Source organism: Eleutherodactylus coqui, chromosome 4 (genome assembly GCF_035609145.1).
Source record: "Eleutherodactylus coqui strain aEleCoq1 chromosome 4, aEleCoq1.hap1, whole genome shotgun sequence".
Taxonomy (NCBI): domain Eukaryota; kingdom Metazoa; phylum Chordata; class Amphibia; order Anura; family Eleutherodactylidae; genus Eleutherodactylus; species Eleutherodactylus coqui.
This window is the reverse complement of record NC_089840.1, coordinates 31,283,876-31,305,268: the sequence shown is the minus strand read 5'-3', so window position 1 is coordinate 31,305,268 and position 21,393 is coordinate 31,283,876. Positions and strand designations below refer to the sequence as shown.

Sequence of the window (21,393 nt, the reverse complement as noted above, 5' to 3'; positions counted from 1 at the left end):
GTGACTCTGCCACCATCTTTCACAAGGTAATGCCTTCCGCACTGATCAAAGAGATATGTCTACTGTGTGGATCTGTGCAGTAGTTTTGAAGAAACTTGTGTTTTATCAGTGGCAGCACATGCATCGAGGACTACTAGCTAAATCCACCCTGCCTTCCAGCTACTGATTGACTGCTGTCTGCTTATTACTGTGCAAAGCGAGCAAGCTGACAATCATTGGCTGGAGGGTGAGGTAGGAGTGGCTAGCCTACAGCTCATGAATATGCAGGACTACTTCTGTGTGTGGTTGTTACTAATAAAATGCAAGTTTCTCCAAAACTACTGCACAGGTACATACATCAGACATACAACTGCAATCAGTGTGACAGGCACTACCTTATGGTGCTCTCACTGCAAAAAGATGGCCACTGTCTCCAAGTTCTGGAAAACCCCTTTAAAGTGACCTTCTGTTCATAGGGATACAATTTGTCCAGGGACTGGAGGAGGGGGCATTATATTACCTGGTGCCATCCTTACTTCCAGTTCGGCTACAAAGCTGCTTCTTCCGGTGGCCACTATTTATTCTTCCAACATGGCTGCGGCGCTCTGTCACTACTCCATATATGCTGTGCATCGGTAGTCAGACATTGCCTGCTGCTTTCTGATCAATCAGAGTAGCATGTAATGTCGTAGACTACGTTGCACCACCAGAGCCCAATGTGCACTGGGTAGTCTAAGAATCATCGTGGCCTTCTTGGAAGAATGAAGAGGGGCCCCAGGAACAGGCAGATCGGTGGCTGAACCAGGATAGAACCAGGTAATATAACTTGCCTCTTTCAGACCCTGAATAAATTTTGTTCCTGAACCGGACGGCTGTTTTAAGTGGTTGTCCAGGACTAAATCAACCCTCCAGTCCTGAAGAAGCAAAGATGTCCGCCCCACTTCTCTGACTACCTGAGGCACATTGTGCATTGCTATTAATTGCATCATTAATGTAAGACAATACAACTGCTTTGATTGGCCAGTGCTGCCCATGTGAGCAGTGCTGGCCAGTCATAGCAGCAGGTAGTATTTTAGACTACCGATGCACACTAATACACAGTATACATTAGGTAATCGGAGAAGCGGTGCAGCCATCTTTGTTTCCTCAAAACTGAAGGGTCGCTTTGAAAAAGAAAACCCATTTCTAAACTCATGTAATCACTATAAAAGCAGAAATAAACTTTGTATCTGAAATTCAAAGACTAAGGGTGGCCAAACACATTACATGTAGATCAGTCTAACCTGATGATTTCCATGGGTCCAGTTGATCATTTAATGGGTATGGCAGCCTCCCAACTCTCTCCCAACAGCAAATGTTGGGGAGATAAGGATGGGGCTGTTTAATTTAACCATACCGAATCCATTTGTTCTGAGGGAGATAAGCCACTGATGGAGGGGTCTGCAGGAGGGGGACGGAGGAGTCTGCAGGAGGGGGATGGAGCAGTCTGCAGGAGGGGGACAGAGGGTTCTGCAGGAGGGGGACAAAAGGGTCTGCAGGCGGGAGTCGGAGGGGTCTGCAGGCGGGGGATAGAGGGGTCCGCAGGTGGGGGACAGAGGGGTCTGCAGGCGGGTGACAGAGGGGTCTGCAGGCGGGGGACAGAGGGGTCTGCAGGCGGGGGGCAGAGGGGTCTGCAGGCGGGGGACAGAGGGGTCTGCAGGCGGGGGACAGAGGGGTCTGCAGGCGGGAGACGGAGGGGTCTGTAGGTGGGGGACAGAGGGGTCTGCAGGCGGGGAACAGAGGGGTCTGCAGGCGGGGGACAGAGGGGTCTGCAGGCGGGGGGCAGAGGGGTCTGCAGGCGGGGGACAGAGGGGTCTGCAGGCGGGGGACAGAGGGGTCTGCAGGCGGGGGACGGAGGGGTCTGCAGGCGGGAGACGGAGGGGTCTGTAGGTGGGTGACAGAGGGGTCTGCAGGCGGGTGACAGAGGGGTCTGCAGGCGGGGGACAGAGGGGTCTGCAGGCGGGGGGCAGAGGGGTCTGTAGGTGGGGGACAGAGGGGTCTGCAGGCGGGGGACAGAGGGGTCTGCTGGCGGGGGACAGAGGGGTCTGCTGGCGGGGGACAGAGGGGTCTGCAGGCGAGGGACAAGCATGAACATGTGTATGGGGGTTGGAAAGAATAGCTGTTGGCTGAATGAACACTTAGCTGACAGCTATCTAATGTGCATGGCCACCCAGTAGGCAAAACTATGTGATGTGTATTAGATGTTCAGCCAACATTCACTTAGCAGATGTTGAGGAAAAAAAGGATAAGGCATTTTGAATCTAACATGGCTAATCTATATGCTCTCAAGAGAGATAAGCCACTGTCAGACACCTTTCCTAATTAGGAACACATGCTTGGCTGAACCGAGCATACATGTGTGTGGGGAGATCGGGAGCAATAGCTGTGGGACGGGCGAGTCTTCTGCCAACAGCAATTTAAAGGGTCACTCTGAGTAAACTTTCTGTCGTTTCTCTGGGGTGCATTTGCCATACAAAGCCTACTAGGGGAGAAAACACTTATTGGTTGATGAAGTAGCCGCTTTACTCCATTCCCCATTGTCCTATGTGGCCAGCAGTTGAATCTTCCAACAGTCCAGGAATCCTCCTATGAGACTCACATTGCAGCTCTCATAGGAAAGAGTAGAGAAAGTGTCTTCCAGTCACACAGCAGATGCAGGAGGATTCAACTAATCGCAGTGCTGGTCACATGGGATGACGAGGGACCGGCTATTCCATCAGTATAGCAACTGGTAAGTATGTGAGACCCTCTAGTGGGTTCTGGTTGGGAAACTATACTTTTATATATATTATTATATATTTTAAAAGTATATGGTCATTAGAGCACAAGTAACCCTTAAATCCATGCAGTATCCAATAATTAGGACACAGATCTCCTAAAAGAAACACATTATGGGGATCTCGCGAGGCTTAAATACTGATGGTCTGTCTTCCATACCTTTGACGAGTAGCAGCTCTGCTGTCATGGCTTGCCGACTATGTTGGAGGATCAGGACCGGGGTAACGTTACAGTGTCAATCCGGCCCATGTGATGCTCATGCCGATGCATGCTCAGTTCATTTCGAAGCTGGATGCCGATGGAGGCACTTCTTTGTTGGTGTGTGGATTGATTGGTTGACTAGGAGGTGTGTGTCTCAACTGGCCAATCAGCTTTAGTTTAGACACATTTTTTCCAGCTCCTCCCCACAGAGGATGCCGGTTATACTTTTAGTCTGAAGGGGTTTCTGGTCAAGTTGGCAGCTATGCATCAGTCCTCCGTCTTAGTTCAGATAAGTCTGCTTGGCTACTAGTGTGACCTGGGGGTGTTGTTACATCCTATCTGCTGAACATTTGTGGTCCATACACTTGTGTAGCATCTTACACTTTATGTACTTGTGTAACTTCTAGTTTTTCATATATTATATTTCATATAACGTCTAATTCAGCCACATTCTCTGTTTCCAACTAGGAAGAATCAGGGTTGCCCCAGGTTCCTGACGTGGGATCGCCCCAATCAGAGCGAGCACTCCACTTTTAGCTAGAGTCTCCTCACATTAGTAGGTTAGGGTCAGATTCCCCGTTTCCCAACTTTTTGGTTTCCTTATATAATATTTTGCATTATCCGCTTTTGTACCTTGTGTGTATATTCATCCTTTAACATTATGTCTGATCCAAACGTGGCATTTTACATCTGGCTTGCACATAACATCTGATTTATGTATACAGAATTGATCTGCCATAACAGTTGCAGATGTACGTATGGACAAGCCACTGTGCCTATGTTAAATATGAAGAGGATGTGGCGATCACAGAATCATTGCAGCCCTTTATTCTGTTGATCGGCAGGGGTCCTAGCTGTTGGGCCCCTACTGATCAAACACTGATGACCTATCCTAAGCTCCTATGGTTTGGAGCTACTGTGCTGACTGATCACGTAACTGCATAACTAGAGATTCCCTAATATATAGTGATTCTCCCAATGGCGACTTAGTAATACCCACAAATAAGTAGAAGCATGTGTGACAGGCAGGAACACATTCCCTCCATCCAAGCATCTGCCAACATGTCCTGCACACTTGGGGATATGAGAACAGATTTCCAGGAACTGTGAGCAAGCAACAAGAGACGACTGCGGTTAATGTGTATATAGATCATAACATGACGTTATAATGCACTTAGTGATTCACGGTGTAATGCGATCTGACGTTTGCTACTGTATATAACATTACCGGGGCGACACGGGTACACAGATAGCTTCATGTGTCCTGCGTGTTATCGGCGGAGGTAACGGAACAAATTAACAAGTGGAACACTGGGAACAGAGCCCAAGAGTTTTCTGGCAAAACAAGTCGTGCGGACAACACGGAAATGTAGAGGAAAAAGGGCTGAAGAAGAACACATTTTTTTAGAAGACAAGTTAGGAATTAACAGCGCAGGAAAGCGAGGGAGAAAGTGATGAGGATCCTTTATGAGGGTCATGGCTGGCCTTATCTACGTACGACCCATGTGGATGCACTGGCCATCGGCTTGTAGGGGTGGCACCAGGTGGATGGAGGTTGTGGGCGATCACCTTCGTTAGGTCAACCCAGCCACATGGTAGTCTTCCTCCCTACAGCAGCATCTTGTGGAGCTACATGAATCCTCCTTCTTCTGGTTCTGTCTTATCCCCTCTGATTTTCAAGGCACTGCTGCTAGCCCATCGATGTCTCTGCAACACAATTGCTTATTTCTGCTACTGTATTTATGTTATGAGCTTGGTTCTGGTATTGTATCTGTGTACTGTGTTCGTTCATGCTGCATTTGTATTATAGTAACATAGTATGTAAGGCCGAAAAAAGACATATGTCCATCCAGTTCAGCCTATTAATCCCCCAATGTTGATCCAGAGTAAGGCAAAAAAAGCAAAAAACAAATGAGGTAGATGCCAATTTTCCCCATTTATGAGCTTTGGTTCTGTATCAATGTACTGAGGTTGATTTGTGCTGTACAAGTTTGTACTAATAACTATACCTTCATTCAGGCCCAAGTGTCCTTCCTATACCAACATTAACTAGGATATGGTTCTGCCTCCCTTTTGTGCCAAACTGTCCTCGGAGGAGGAAAGGGGCCTACAGACACTGGGTGTAAGCAGATGTCTTAGGATCTATCTAACTCAGCCTGAAGGCTTCCAGAGGTCAGGTCATCTTTTCATGCTCACTGGTGGCCCAAAGAAGGAGAATAAGGCCTAAAAACCAACCATAGCTAGACGATTGAGGTAGGCTATCAGGTTTTTCTTATAGGAGCAAAGGTTTATCTCCCCCTGATGGCATTCGGGCTCACTCTACTAGAGCCATAGCAACTTCATGGGCAGAACGTGCTCAAGTTCCAACGGAGAACTGGCCGGCATTGTTGAGCTCTCCTAATACTTTCATTCGCCATTATAGACTGGACTTCTTAGCAAGGGAAGAATCTTCCTTTGGACGTTCCGTACAAATTTCTAGCACTTCCCACCCTTAGGCGATACATCCCCATATGAATATGTGCTGCTGTGTCAGATGGCCAGCAGTTGATGTCCATTCATCTTCAATGGGAGTGCCAAAGAGGGCTAGGCACTTGTACTTGGCTATTTCCGTAGACCCATTAAAATAAAAAGAACAGTGCCACGCATGTGCAACCACCACTCTAGTGAATCTCCACGTGACTGTGGGTGCAGTAACGAGAAGAGGGGGACACGGGAACCCTGTCCTCGGGATCAGTGGGGCTCTCAGCAGTTGGACCCCCACCGATTAGACTTTCACCACTATGTACAGGTGCTAAAAGTCAATCTTGGTTCAATCCTTTTGACCTCTGGGTGTGTTTCTGCAGCGCAGAAGGAAACCCATGCAAACACAGGTAGAACATATGAACTCCATGCAGATGTTGTCCTTGTCACATTAGAGCCTAGGACCCCAGAACTAACCACCGTGCTGCCATGATAAATACTGATCGATCCCATCAAATACACCACAACTACCTTTCAATGGATCAGTATCGTGCTTATGGATGTATGGACTATGAATGACCTGCAGCCGCTACATGACGATACAGTGATGTGCAACACTGTGAATATACTATATGCTCCATCACATTCCATGAAATGGTTAAGTACTCAATCACATAATCCCTGTCGGCTCATAAAAATATACCGCTGCCAAAACAATCCCGAGTGTCTAGCAATAAAGTACAAACACAAAGCAATCGTCCTGCACCATTGACCATGTGTAATGTGCGCGCCTCGCTGTACGGTGCGTGTACTCTGTGGGAACTAGCAGTCGCTGACTAGAATGCCGTCTGTAGGACTGCGCCATCTTTCCACTTCAAAGAGCAATCGCCCAGGAAAGCTTCCCCGCTGGCCGCCCCGGACCACCGAAGAGAGCTGGAAAGTATTAGACTCCAGATATTGCATTGCTACATGACTACGGAGGGTCATCATATCCGGAAACTATTAATGGCGCTACAGATCTCTACGATCAGAGAAAACAATGCAATTCATTACACGGGAGATACATTACAGAGTAAAGAATTACAGGTATTTAAAGGGGTATTCTGGGCATTTAGTATTGATGACCTTTGCTCAGGACAGATCAATAGTTGATTGTTGGGGATCCGCCACTCTGGTTCCCCGGCGATCAGCTGATCCTCTGGCTCGCTATTAGTGCAGCAGAATCAGATGTGTAATAGAAGGCTTCATTCCCATTTAAATCAATTGGAGTGATACATCCTTTTACACTTTCGGCTCCAACGACCGAAGTGGATGTCCGGCCTTGATGCACTGATGGCGGGCCGGAGGATCAGCTGATCTGCAGGAATTCTGAGTGGCAAATCTCTACTGATCAACTATCGTTGAGCTATCCTGAGGATAGGTCATCAATGCTAAATGTCTGGAACATCCCTTTGAGGTAAAATAACCCAAGGCCCAATTAAAGAAGCACTCTGGGCAAAACTGATACTGAATATTGTGTTATGCATAGTGCAAGATGCAAAGAGTTAAATAATTCCAAAAATAAAAAGTCATGCCCCTCTCCCCATTTCTTAGTCACTATTATGCTTCCCCAGACCTCTGGGAAACACAATGCATACGGGAGCCTGGGAGAACAGGATGGCACAGCTTCACTTCGCAGCTCATGGTCGTGGGCCTTTAGTATCTCTTTATCCCTAATGGCCCTTTTACACAAGTCGAGAAATTCACGATTCTCATTTGCCTGACGGAAAGAGCTGATGACGTCATCGCTAGTTTGTTCGCACTTTTGGGGTAGCCTGTTTAGACTGCACGATTTTCAATGAGTCCTAGGGCATTTATCTTTGGTGTTTCATGTTTCTATATGAAACACAGAATGATCAGTGCTTAAATGGCACAATAATTGCCCGAGTTGGCAATGATCCTTGTGCCGACTGAAACTGAACGACCAACAAGAAGCTTGGGGACTGGAACAGTGGGGGTAGAATGGGCGAGTATAAGCAGCTTTCTATATTACTCCATTCTTGCGGGACATGTCTTCTGCCTCCCAGGACAGTGGGACTGCTCAGCCCCCTAAATCCAGCACTGTCCCACTGCATCCAGAACTGTTGGGAGATATGCTTTAACTTCTGCCCTTCTTCTTCTCTTACTCATGCCCCTAACATGGCAGAAACTTTCTTCTTTTTGCCAATCTGAATACGTCCTGCCCCCTACTGAATAAATGGTGTTGTGAAAGCAAACAGGATTTTCTATTTTTACCTACCTGTTCCGGTTCTGCTAATGGCGGCACTTCATGTCTGTCCAAGGCGAGGGCGCCGTGATGATCTTCATTCCTGGAAGACAATGACAAGGAAACAGTATGAGCACCAGGAGACCCACGAGCACTTGGTATTCGCACACAGCGGGCGTCCTGCGCTGTTAATATATTAACTTTAAACATGGTTTTTTGTTTTTTTCGATGATTTTGGAAACCGGTTTTGTAATAATCGACTCTAGGAATCAGGACAACAATAGATTGTATGCAGAAAACGTCCGGCGTAGGGCCCTTTTACACAGAGGTTCCCGACGGATGTCTCAGCGACAATCATTCCTGTGCTTTTACACTGGCCGATCATCATTCAGTTTTTAGGCGTGCAAAAACTGAATGACGAATGATAAGACAACCAATTCTCGTTCGCCGTTCAGTCGGTGCGTGCGTTTACGCTGCACGATAATCAGTCAGATTCTTGCTAGAAGCGGAAATCTGAACAATTCATCGGACCGTGTAAAATGGCCTTTAGACTAGTGGCACTCATGGTGGCACTCATTCCACATGAGGTCCAATACACAGAGACACAGGACGTTCCCGCATCAGACAGGAGTAGAACCACTGATTTGTGTGAGAAGAAGTCCATGTATATAGGGGCATGTGTTGTGCATAGAATTACATGCACCTCACACAGCCCAAAAGTACGCTCGTGTATATATATGTAGGGTCCACAAAACATCTGTATTTCCTATATAGGGGACGCCACCGGACATCGGCTGTATATAGTACAGTTATCACTGAGGAATCCAGGAAGGTACTTTCAGCTTTACGGGGTAAATAGTTTTTTTTTTAGAAAAAAATTATGAGACATTAGAATTTTAATGCACCTCGTACATGTTTGGTATCGCCGCATCCACACGGCCCGTACAATAAAGTGAATACAGTTTTTCACCTGCATGGCAAAAGCTATCAATAAAAGCAAGAAAATAGACCCAAAATACTTTTTCCTTTAGCCTCCCAATAATGGCGATCAAAATAGTCATATGTAAGTCTTTACAGATCTCTGTCCTTGAAAAAAGTTTTTTTTTTTAAAAACAGTTCTGGATCTTTGGATGCAGCGATGCCATAAATAAGTAAAACTTTTATTTTTTTTGAAAAAAGTGGAAAAACCTAAAAAATATGTATACATTTTAGTATTGTCGTAATTAGAGATGAGCGAATCTTCTCGGTTCGGGTGTTTTTGCACTCGAGCACTGCTTTTTCCGAGTAACTCACTACTCGGACAAAAAGATTCGGGGGGCGCCGGGGGTGAGCGGGGGGTGGCAGAGGGGAGGAGGGGGGAGAGAGAGCTCCCCCCTGTTCCCCACTGCGACCCCCCGCTCCACCACGCCGCCCCCCGAATCTTTTCGTCCGAGTAGTGAGTTACTCGGAAAAAGCGGTGCTCGAGTTCAAAAACACCCGAACCGAGAAGATTCGCTCATCTCTAGTCGTAATCCTACCAACCTGCAGAAAAAAAGGATTGCATCATCATGAATGTCGTAAAGAGAAATCCCCAAGCAGAATTGATGTATTCTGACTCCACCCCCCCATCCTAAAAAATATACAGTATAACAAAAGTTGGGCTGCTTTCATATCTGCGAGAGGGATTCAGTTTTCCTGCTCCATTCAGAAAGCAGGAAAGTGAAATCCCCCGCTCAAACGGGCTGTCTCATGACTGAACCGAACAGCGCCAGACGGACCCCATTGACTATAATGGCGTCCATTCGGTTTCCGTTCAGCTGCCCGGAACTTTACCGGAAGAATGAGTGTTCCAACGCAGATGGGAAGGCAGCCTTAACAATACATTATAAGTACTTCCAAACAGTACCAAGAAAAGATACAGTTCGCCCGGCTACAAACAAGCCCGATCCGTGTCAACGGAAAGTTAAAAAACTTATGGTTTTTAAAAAGTGGAGATGAAAATCCACCCAAATTGTTGTACCCTTAAGTACCAAACTAGGCCATATTCTTAAGGAGTTACAGTGAGAAATGGTCATTAATATCTCCATTGTAAAACACAACTGTTCCTGCATAATCTGTGCTATCAATTTGGAAAGTACTGGCCTCTGTAGGGAAACACCTTATGGAAATAAGTTGCACCTAGGTATTAATTTATTCACACATTTCCAGGAGGAATAACAGAGGAACGGTACAACACAGAGATCTAAGAAAAGATGCTACAGAATTTTTATTTTATGGTCAAATACAAGTAATTACTAAACCAGACATGTTAGAAGGGGTGACAGATCCTTTTTAAGGTGCCTAGGAACGCTGGACACAACCCCCATGGGGACGGCTGGTGTCCTCCTAAGGGGCTTTAATTTTTAAGCAACATTTTTTTCTACTAATCACCAAATATTCTCCTTCTTCCGGGATGTTTTATCAAAAACATGAGATAATCTGAGCAACCAGTCACATGGCACACAGGCATACAGAAAAGTACTGCTTGGATTTAATTGTATCAAGTGCAGGCAGCTACAATGTATCCAAGGGCAACGAGAAGAAACAATGATTGTGCCCGGGTGGTGCACGGCCTCTCCATTCCCGGCATTTTATATGGAAATGTCACCAGGAATTACAATGAGTTTGCTGACGTTCACATCTGCTTTTCATCTCTGGTAACATTTCTCCTTCTGAGGCGAGGCACATGAAGTGAAGGTGCCCGATTTCCTGACCCACCCATGTAATGAGCGCAGAACATAAACATACGGTATGGAATTCATCTGAGTCACTATGTCTTTAGTTAATCGTTGCTCCAGGTAAAAGGTTTTCTCCGCTTCGCTTGTGTAACAATCCTTTCGCCGTAGTTCTTATCAGCATTTTTTCTTTAACGCAACAATATACACTTGTAATTCTTTTCCTGGGATTTATAATTTTACCTATAGGATGCGTTATTGGGGTTTTGTCTTTTTAACTTCAGAAATTCTCCTGTTAAAATCTTAAACCAGTCTTTCCCACCCTTTTTCGGCTCGCCACAAACCTTGTCAAAAAATTTTCTCTCATGACATCCATGAATAAAATATAATGAATTCTGTCTCTCTACCCTCCCCTTCTACTCTCCCCTTCTCACTCCCCTCTCTCTACGCTCTATCCCCTTCTCTCTCCACTCCTTTCGACTCACTCCTCTCTCTCTCCACTTGTCTCGACTCACTCCTCTCTCTCTTTCTCCACTCCTTTCAACTCACTCCCCCCTGTCTAAACTCCCTCTCTCCCCTCACTCCTCACTCCTTCCTCTCTCTCCTCACTCCTCCCTCTCTCTCCTCACTCCTTCCTCTCTCTACTCACTCCTCCCTCTCTCTCTCTCTACTCACTCTTCCTCTCTCTTCTCACTCCTTCCTCTCTCTCCTCACTCCTCCCTCTCTCTCCTCACTACTTCCTCTCACTCCTCCCTTTCTCTCCTCACTCCTCCCTCTCTCTCCTCACTCCTTCCTCTCTCTACTCATTCCTCCCTCTCGATTCACTCCTTCCTCTCTCTACTCACTCTTCCCTCTCTATCCTCCCTCTCCCCCCTCACTCCTTACTCCTTCCTCTCTCTCTCCTCACTCCTACTCTCTCCTCACTCCTCCTTCTCTCTCCTCACTCATTCCTCTCTCTCCTCACTCCTTCCTCTCTCTCCTCACTCCTCCCTCTCGACTCACTCCTCCCTCTCTATTCTCCCTCTCTCCCCTCACTCCTTCCTCTCTATTCACTCCTTCCTTTCTCTCCTCACTCCTACTCTCTCCTCACTCCTCTTTCTCTCTCCTCACTCCTTCCTCTCTCCGCACTCCTCCTTCTCTCTCCTCACTCATTCCTCTCTCTCCTCACTCATTCCTCTCTCTCCTCACTCCTTCCTCTCTCTCCTCACTCCTTCCTCTCTCTCCTCACTCCTCCTTCTCTCTCCTCATTCATTCCTCTCTCTCCTCACTCATTCCTTCCTCTCTCTCCTCACTCCTTCCTCTCTCTCCTTACTCCTTCCTCTCTCTCCTTACTCCTTCCTCTCTCTCCTTACTCCTTCCTCTCTCTCCTTACTCCTTGCTCTCTCTCCTCACTCCTCCCTCTCTCTCTCTCTCCTCACTCCTCCCTCTCTCCTCACTCCTCCCTCTCTCTCTCTCTCCTCACTCCTCCCTCTCTATACTCACTCCTTCATCTCTCTCTTCACTCCTTCCTTTCTCTACTCACTCTTCCTCTCTCTCTCCACTCCTTCTCTCTCTCCTTCTGCCACAGAAAAGTCTGCAGACCAAGCAGGGCACGGAAACTGGCCAAGATAAGGCCCTGTTACTTTGGCGTGGGTTGGACAGCTAGTTGGGACTTGGTAATTGGAGCAGAGCCCTGGAAGGGATGCTGATTCTCATGCTCCAGTGAGTGATGACATTTGTCAAGGCCCAAGTTTAAGTGATGCAGCCGACATAGTGGTATTATCCCTGCAGAGTGCCGAGACCTCCACCCAGGTGAGCCAAGAGACTGCTACATAAGTCAACATCACCTCTGTATCAGGGACGTCCCCCGTGGGACTGAATAGTAAAGACTGTATTCTTTAGAGCAGTAAGTTACAGGAGACTGCTGGAGCAAGGTGATGTATGAGACGAGTATAGTGTTTTTTAAATTATTTTATATCAAAGCAATTTAAGGGACCAAACAAAGTAGCATGAAGCATCCTGGCAGCGAGACCTCGGAAGAATCACTTGGTAAACAGATGAGTCTTATGTTTCTAGTTAAATATTTACGATGATTGTTCCAAGACGCACAAACCAAACAGCTCGGAGGAGTCCTTGGTGGTGGAGAACAATGCCGGGGTGTCCGGGGAACAATAGCTCTATACAATCATGCTAATGCTGACCAGAGGCTTCACTCTATACAGATGGGTCTTCATGCTGCAAGTGCATCTACAGGGACCAGCAAATATGGGTGAGGGCCAATTCGCATCAGCAGTAGGGGTTTCGGTTTTCAACAACTGCTGGCCAAACTGAACTGTCACGTGACAGAACCAAAGGACCCCATTGACTATAAGGGGGTTTTTCCGGACGGTCGCCCAGCATTTTGCCAAATTTGAGCTTCCTCTCACACTGAATTAAAAAAATCCTGCATGAAGGACTTTCTCCACCGGCATGTCATGCCAGATCTGTGCCGGAGGCTCTGAACGAATCCTAAGACACATATGTGAACACAGCCTTTATAGTCACTCAATAAAAGTAAATTTAAATGACAGTTGTCTTATGTAAACCCGGCCACCAAATGGGTGACAAACGAGAATTAATTTGTTTCCACTTTCCTAAAAATAGTCACTGGTTGAATAATTAGCATCTAGTATAAACCAGTAATCATTGTCCTTCAATGACTAGCCAACAACTTTGCAGGGTGGCGAGTGCTTGTTCGGCATGCACCTCCCACTGAACACTGATTGGCTCCTGCCTCTTTTTTTTTTTTTTACATTTTGCCCACCCACTTAATGTTCATTGGTTCCTGATAACACATAAATACATGTGAGTGATCCTCAACTGAACAGTCCATGCTGGTGTTCGAAAGGTACACATAGCGCTGCGGTCTCTGGCTTTGCCGAAACACTCGGTACTACAGTCTTTTGAAGTAGTGAGTGTTTACTGGAAGACCGCTCAGTGGACTCAGCAACCAATGGGCGCACACTGGAGAGTGGATGAAATTTCAGGCATAGTCCCACCAAATAACCTATATGCCCGCAACTAGTCTACAAACTGTTAGAGATGGGGTTACCACTGGGGGATCCGGGGCCTGGTTGCTGCGAGCTGCTCGTCTGGGTGCTGCAGTGTCCGGAGTTCCCCCACTCTGGTGGTTGGCCGCCGCGGCACATCCCGTGTCGTGTGCGGGCGTGCCTGTCCGCTGGTCGGTCGCGTGGCGCTTGGGTCAGTGCGTGCCGCCGGGGGGAGGTGGTTTTATGATTCCCCCCGGTGGTCATGTGAGTTCTCCCTGTCCCTCCTTCCGTGTGGTCCCTGTCACTAGTGCAGCGCAGGGACCGTCGCTCAGTTGTCGCCCTGGGGCCTAGCCCAGAGGGGAGGGTAGGTAGGGACACGGGAGAGGGCTGGGGTAGGGATCCCCTGCCCATCTGTTCCTGCCAGCCTTAACACAAACAATATTGTGTCCTGTGTAAATAATCCCGACAATTAATTCTGTGATCAAGTTGGAAGGGGTATTGTCTCTCCTTGAGGAGAGCACCTAGAAGCTGAGTAAGGAGACTTATAAGGCCATGCATGCTCCTCTGGGTAATATGCAAATCAGGAAGATGGAACAATACTTCTGCAGCACCACCTATTGGATGGCAGCATTCCTTCAAATCAATGTCCGACCCTTTATAAGACCTGTATAAAGGGTCAGACATTGATTTGCAGGAATGCTGCCATCCAATAGGTGGCGCTGCAGAGGTATTGTTCCATCTTCCTCAGTCACATTCTGCAATGGAGAAATGGAACAAGTGAAGAACAATCGCTCCGTGTAGAAGCACACAGTCATTTGTACACTTTAGTACCTATTTCCCGTGACTATTCAGATGATCGTTATCACGTGTCCGGCCACCTTGGGCCATTAGTATTGTTAAACCCAACTTCCCAGACACGTGTGTTTGCTGGAACCTGTGAAAGTGATGTTCCTACATTTCCTCAGACAGGCACAGAGCAAACAAAGTTTCGCAGATCTGGCACACAATGCGCATTATAATACTTCTTCCTCATCATCTTCGGCGCGGTTCTCAATCGTCTATAGTCCAATATTTAGCACTACAGCGGATCGTTCCGTACTTTGCAGACCGCACTGCACATACTAGACGGATTGAATATGTAAGCGCAAGTCCCAACGTTTCCAGGGTGCGGACAATAGAGGGAAAATCTTTGCTTCTCAGAGGGTGATTGCGGCCGCCGTCCCGGCCATCATTTCTATAATAAACCGCGATGATTACTCATGAATTATAAATGCGCGCTTTAAGCTGCTTTTAATTTCCACCAGAGAGTAATGGCGATATCGGATCACAACCTTATTTTCTGAGCACATCGGTAGAGTCTTGGCGTCATTCATATTTAATATACTGGAATAGCGTTCATAAAGCCGTCGCATCCTTCAAGGATCTGCACTTAGTGCTTGTAAGGAGGAGATGACAAATCATGTCACGTATGACAAGGTGATACAGACAGGCGTCCCGATGTGCAGCACCTAAGTGAGTCTCTCCGGGTCCTTATATGAAGCGGTTCTGGGAAGTGGTCTTATAATGATATGTATTATGCATTATGGCTATGCCACGGGTCACCATCGGCCATACTTTGCATCCTATCAACCCATCGGATCAATGTATGTTTTATTAGGCGTGTCGTTTCGTCTGGACTGGTTTGCGGATCTTACAATATTCAGTAAGATCATAGAATTTATCTACCATACAGATGAATTATTGATAGGTCTTTGAGGCATTCGTCATCCTCTTGTCTTCGCTCTTTTTATAGTCTATTCAGCCATTTTTAGTTATCAACATAGTTAGCTATGTGCTACCGATGCGGTTGAAAAGGGTGCCAGACGTCAGCTTCTAGAGGGGCAGCAGGTGGATGTAGGCTGGGGGCGATCACTCCCCTTAGGTCTGTTCAGATGACCACCTTCATCCACGTGGCAGCGTTTTGTGGAACTAAATGAATCCTCTCCTTCCTGGCTCGGTCTTCTATCTGATGTAACAAGGTGCTGCTGTCAGCCCATCGCCCGCCCCACAACACAATTGCCTAGTTCTGCTGCTCTATGTTATGGGCTTGGCTCTGGTGCTGTATTTATGTCAGGAGCTTGGTTCTTCTCCTCTATTTACGTCCTGAGCTTGGTTCTGGGGCAATATTTTTGTTATGAGCTTGGTTCTGGTATTATATTTATTTACTGAGGTGAGTATGTGCTGTAGTTATGTTATGAGCTTGGTTCCGGTGCTGTATTTATGTTAAGAGCTTGGTTCTGGTGCTGTATTTATGTTATGAGCTTGGTTCCGGTGCTGTATTTATGTTAAGAGCTGGGTTCCGGTGCTGTATTTATGTTATAAGCTTCGTTCCAGTGTTATATTTATGTTAAGAGCTTGGTTCCAGTGCGGTATTTATGTTATGAGCTTGATTCCGGTGCTGTATTTATGTACTAAGTGTGGTTCTGGATCTGTATTTAGCTTATGAACTTGGTTCTAGTGCTGTATTTATGTTATAATCTTGGTTCTGATTCAGTATTTATGTCCTGAGCTTGGTTCTGGTGCTATATTTATGTCCTGATCTTTGTTTTGGTGCTGTATTTATGTCCTGAGCTTGGTTCTGGTGTAGCATTCATGTACGGAGGTTGACTTTAGTGCTGTATTTATGTACCGAGTTTAGTTCAGCTTCTGCATTTATTCGATGAGCTGTTCTGGTGTGGTTATGCTGCCATCTTGCAGCTTTCTACGCAAGTAGAATACAGGCAGATCAGTGTAATATATTTAGTTTCCTCCTTATTTGGGTGGTAGGGCCGCAAAAATAAAAAATTTGGGTACCACCTGATCTAAGGCTGGAACTGGTTATCGAACTAATACTGGATTCAGAAAAGTAATAACTATTACCAACCCCTAGAGATCGCATGGGGGCTGATATATATAATAGTATATAGATCCGCATTGTAATGCAGGGTAACAGCCGTCCAGCTCGCTCTCTCCTACTGAAAATTCTGAATGAGGCCCAGCGCACTTTTTAATGGTGGGACTCTGCATGTATAGTAGGCACATTAATTCGCCATCTCCCCGTACTACGGCATCTGATTGAGCATGCCACATACAGGAGTACAGTAGGACCTCCCAAAAGTCTATGGGTGCCGTATAATGGACCCTCGAAGGTTGTATGGAGCTGTAGTGTATAGATCTGTAGGAGCGCCAACCACGATGACTGGCATGTTTTGCCAATAGTCTCTACACTACTTGTGTCACACGACCGTTGCCATTCACTTTGGAACCATGGCAGGTTATACTGATATCACTGTAGTGCACCAGTGAGATGATGGTGGTGCTTACCACATCCGCATGCATGAGGCTTGTTACAGTAATTGGTAAGGGCTATTTTATATTTAACGATGTCTCAGTAATGGTACATGTCAATTAATGAGATCGTTCGACATCTACCAGTGCTTTACATAGGCCAATAAAGACCCATACGCCATGGGAAGGAAGGCTTGCTCACCACCATAAAGCAGTCAATGGTCGGCTAAACATCTCCCTATTTAGAAGGCAGGTGTGCAGCTGACCAGCGAGCATTTCTCTGCTCACATAAAAGGTATGATTAGCCAATGGATGATCGTTTGCTTGTTGGATGGTTAATCATTTGTACTTTCCTATGGCCTGATGATCGGGCAAATCAATTTTTGGGTGAACGTTCTTGTCTGATAATCGAGCCTCATAAAAGGCCTTTAATTTTGTCATATTATTCACAATCCAGTTATCCGTGGCAGACTACTCCAAAACAGCATATATTGACCACTGAGAAGGCATACGGGTCCAATGTTGCCCCTCTTAGGAGTATTTATAATTACCAAGGAGTTGATCAGCCATGGTGGAAAGTGGCTCCAAAATAGCAGCTTTTGCACTGGAGGATCCATCTGTACATGATATGTGTAGCAGGGAAGCACCCCACCAAGATTAATTGTTTATTTTTGACTGTTTCTTTAAGATTTGTTATAGTGTATCTTGGGACATGGCCTGGGGTGTCCTAACTGTTGCGAGAGGAAGGAGAACGAATGTACGCAACAAAGTGGAAGACTCAAGAAAGGCCTCTAAAAGTTCCCGAAGATGTTTGCTAGGCCTCTACGCGGTCCCCAGAGTTGACTGTTCTCCATTATCCAAATACTGGACTTTTATAACTTATGGACTGTGTCTTTAGAGGATCACCTCCAGTGACTGAAAGGTGGGAAAGACACCTTAAGCTGTGGACCCAATCCTGTTGTGCTCTACCTCTACTGATTGAGCAGCTGGGACTCGCCGAATAGTAACTCTCACCGAAAGTTGCGACTGAGCTTATTACAGTGCTCATGTTGCTGCGGGATATAGCTCTCATGTTGGGGTTCACTGCCTTCAGACTAGGACTGTGACACTAGTGCCCGCTACCTAGCCAACCCCGATGTCCTCACCACTACTTGCACAGCCCCAGTCTACAGTCTCTGAGCCCATTCTTGCACACAAATTGTATGAATACTCCACTACAGGAGGTGCATATGCACAGGAAACTGATTTCAATGAGAATTGTGTAATGCTTCGAAGGTTATCCAGCCAGAAACTAATTTTTTGAAAGCTACTCAATGTTGTGGAAAAGCAGAAAAAAAAGGAATAATCGCCTCACCCGATCCTGTCCTGGCAGCACCCGGTACCCCACTGTTCTCTACTTCACACTGCAGCAGCAATGACATCGGGACATGTGACCATGCAGCCAATCACTGGTCAAAGAGAGCTAGTGATTGGCAGCAGTCACATGTCCTATTGCTGGGTGATGTCATCAATAAAAGTAAAGAGCAGTAGGGCACCGGACGCTGTCAGAACAGGAGCAATGGGGCAATCGGGTGAGGGGACTATGCCTTTTATATTTTCCACCAGGTGAGTAGCTTTCAAAAACATTTTTTGACTGGATAACCACTTAAATTTACCCCATGGTGACGCTGCAGATTACCTGAATGCTAGCTACCACATTCTAACACAGTTTTTCCATCACTAATCACTGGGGGAACTCAGCAACAGGATATTGTGTAACATAGTATGTGAGACTGAAGGGAGACAATGTCCATCGAGTTCAGCCTGTTTCCAATCCGCCTTGTTGATCCAGAGGAAGTCAAAAAGTTCCCAAGGAGGCAGAAACCAATTGGACAAAATTTCTTCCCGACTCCATAATGGCAGTCAGAATAATCCCTGGATCAACGTTTTGATAGTTCCCACCCGACTACCAGACCCCAGACCCAGTCAACAACTGGTTATTTAATGTCTATATCCTGTAATATCATAGCGCTCTAGAAAGACATCTAGTCCCTCTTATACTCCTCCATGGATTTTGCCATCACCACATCCTCAGACAGAGAGTTTCACAGTCTCACTGCTTTTACAGTAAAGAACCCCCTTCTATGTTGATGACCTTGGTGTCATTGGCTTATTGCTGAAGGACCTTTCTGACAAAAAGGAATCGTTAAAAGTTGACAACTCCAATAATTTTTTTTACAATGTACATTTAGCTTCTTGTTTCATGATAGTGGAGGATAATAAGCAGATATTATACTGTACGACGACCTACTAAGTTCAGATTTTAGGTCATGGCAAGTTTACACATGGATCCTGGCCACCAGTCAGACCGCTATCAATATCAGCATGTATGTAATATTTAATTCCCAGTTATTGTAACAAGACTTGTATAAAAAGTCGGCCTCTGACTTGAAGGAATGCTGCCTTTCAATAGGTGGCACTGTGGAGGAGTTATTCCATCTCCCTTATTTGCATATTACCCAGAGGAGCGTGCGTGGCCATTTGAGTCTCCTCACTTAGTTTATAGTATATAGTTGCTCTCCCTAAGGAGAAAAGAGTGTTTCTGACCCCCGTCCCAGGCCTCTCACTAGCAAAAGCCAGACTCCTACTGTACACTGATGAAGGGCAATAACCCGGAAACAGCTGTATGTACATGGGGTCTGGCTTTGCTTTTAATTCCCAGTCATTGTAACAAGACTTGTATAAAAAGTCGGCCTCTGACTTGAAGGAATGCTGCCTTTCAATAGGTGGCACTGTGGAGGAGTTATTCCATCTCCCTTATTTGCATATTACCCAGAGGAGCGTGCGTGGCCATTTGAGTCTCCTCACTTAGTTTATAGTATATAGTTGCTCTCCCTAAGGAGAAAAGAGTGTTTCTGACCCCTGTAATATCCTGAGGCACTTATAGTGCTCTTGGGTTGACATAAGGATCCAATAACAAATAACTCTGGTGTATCAGTCCAACTTTCTATACGTAACACTACAGACCTGGAACCGACACCGAGTCCGATGATGTTAATGGATGAAGAATGAATTACAGGCAACATTGGAAAACCAACCCCGTGCACGGTGACCCGTCTCTCCTCCAGGCGTAACTGAGCGTTGAGCTCATAAATCTGGCAACTACGAGGCGCACAAATGATTTCCTGTTAGTCACAAACATCACTACAAACATTCCTTACAGCAGGAGGGGGCAGATTAATAATTCTCCTTGTGACCGTACAATGCATTTCACGCCGGTCCTCAAAAACCAGAATTAATTACATTTGATTGGAGTCCCAAACATTTTGGCTCCTTGAGAATAAAAGTTTCCACCTAAACCTAAACTTTCTTGGCCATAAAATCTTACTAAGAGTTCCCCAGTCCTCACTGCAATCACATGCAGATGTCCTGTAGAACTCCAGTCAAGTAGTGCAATAATCTGCACCCCATCTGAAATGGCTCCAGGATGCTGGGATTTGGACTTCTGAATGTAAGGTCAGTTGTTTTAGTTGTGATACCTGTGACTAGTTGTTCACCGGTGATTTTCTATCCAAGAGCATTAATTTATTTCACAATGTTCCAAGGAATTCCCCACTAACCAATTTCGGGTGTTTGTAGGCCACCCAGTATTAGGGAGTACCCAGAGGCGTAGCTTGAAGCTCCCGGGCCCTGATGCAAAACTTGGAACAGGGCCCCCAACTATAATGCTTTATTCATAGTACTGGGCTCTCTATATGGAGAAGAGAGGCCTTATAGGCCCCCTCAAGCTCCTGGGCCCGGGTGCAACCGCATCCCCTGCATCCTCTATAGTTACGCCCCTGGGAGTACCCCAGCTTTTGCTTGACTAGCACAAAACAGGTTTATCCAGGTCACCACGGGACCCCAAGTCCAGTGGACACTTGTATAAAGGCCCACATTACTGTGTGAGAGACCTGTAGAGGAATAACGAAGAGAGGAGTGAAAATTTGTGCCAAAATTACCATGTGCGCCAAAATTTGGCACAATGGAGCTGAGCTTGCTCATTGGACAGGTGTTGACTTGATGAGGCTCAGACCAACAGTTTTTTGCTGTGTTCAGGCTGAGGAGAGCTGCTAGCTCTGGACTGTGCTGGACTAATGCAGGAACAAGGAACAAGCAACCAGTTGTTTGTGCTGTGGGAACGTGGACAGGAGACTGTGGCCCTTAGCTGGAAGGGACGACTGCTGCTGGCGGAGCAAGGACAGAGTAAGCTGGGGATCATGTTTCCGGTCCCTGAGGAAGTTGTGGATTGTTTCTGGCCAGCAGTGTATAAGGCGCCCAAAGCAACGAACTGTAAGTGAGGCTACCCTCTAAGAAAACTGCGTGATTGTGCACATCAAGGGGGAGTTAAGTAGTAATCAGCAGGGCTGTCACATCGTCCACTGATTATGGCTGGAAAACTGAACTGTTAGAGACTATTACTGTCCCAGGGGTCGTTGTGGGATTGGTGACTCATTATTATAGGTCTGTGAGACTTTTTCCAGAGGGAGAAAACATAAAATCTGCTTAAGGCCTCCTGTTCAGGGGCGATATTTCATTGCGTTATCTGCTGCGATAATCTGCATGTGGGTAACGCATTAAACGCTTTCCATGGGATAACTATACAGCCTGATGTACACAAGCCAAAATCTGCTGCCATTTTCCGCTCGTGTATAAAAAATCGCGG

General features: G+C 46.3%; 1 protein-coding gene across 2 annotated transcripts in view; it reads right to left on the bottom strand.

Annotated features, from left to right (window-relative positions):
* The window catches only part of CRYBG3 (crystallin beta-gamma domain containing 3), a 158,496-nt gene that overhangs the window by 115,380 nt on the left and 21,723 nt on the right, over positions 1-21,393 (bottom strand). For both annotated transcript variants that reach the window (XM_066599157.1, XM_066599158.1), the window contains exon 2: positions 7,736-7,805. In XM_066599157.1, the coding sequence (XP_066455254.1) occupies positions 7,736-7,805 (70 nt within the window). The remainder of the gene's footprint in view (positions 1-7,735; positions 7,806-21,393) is intronic.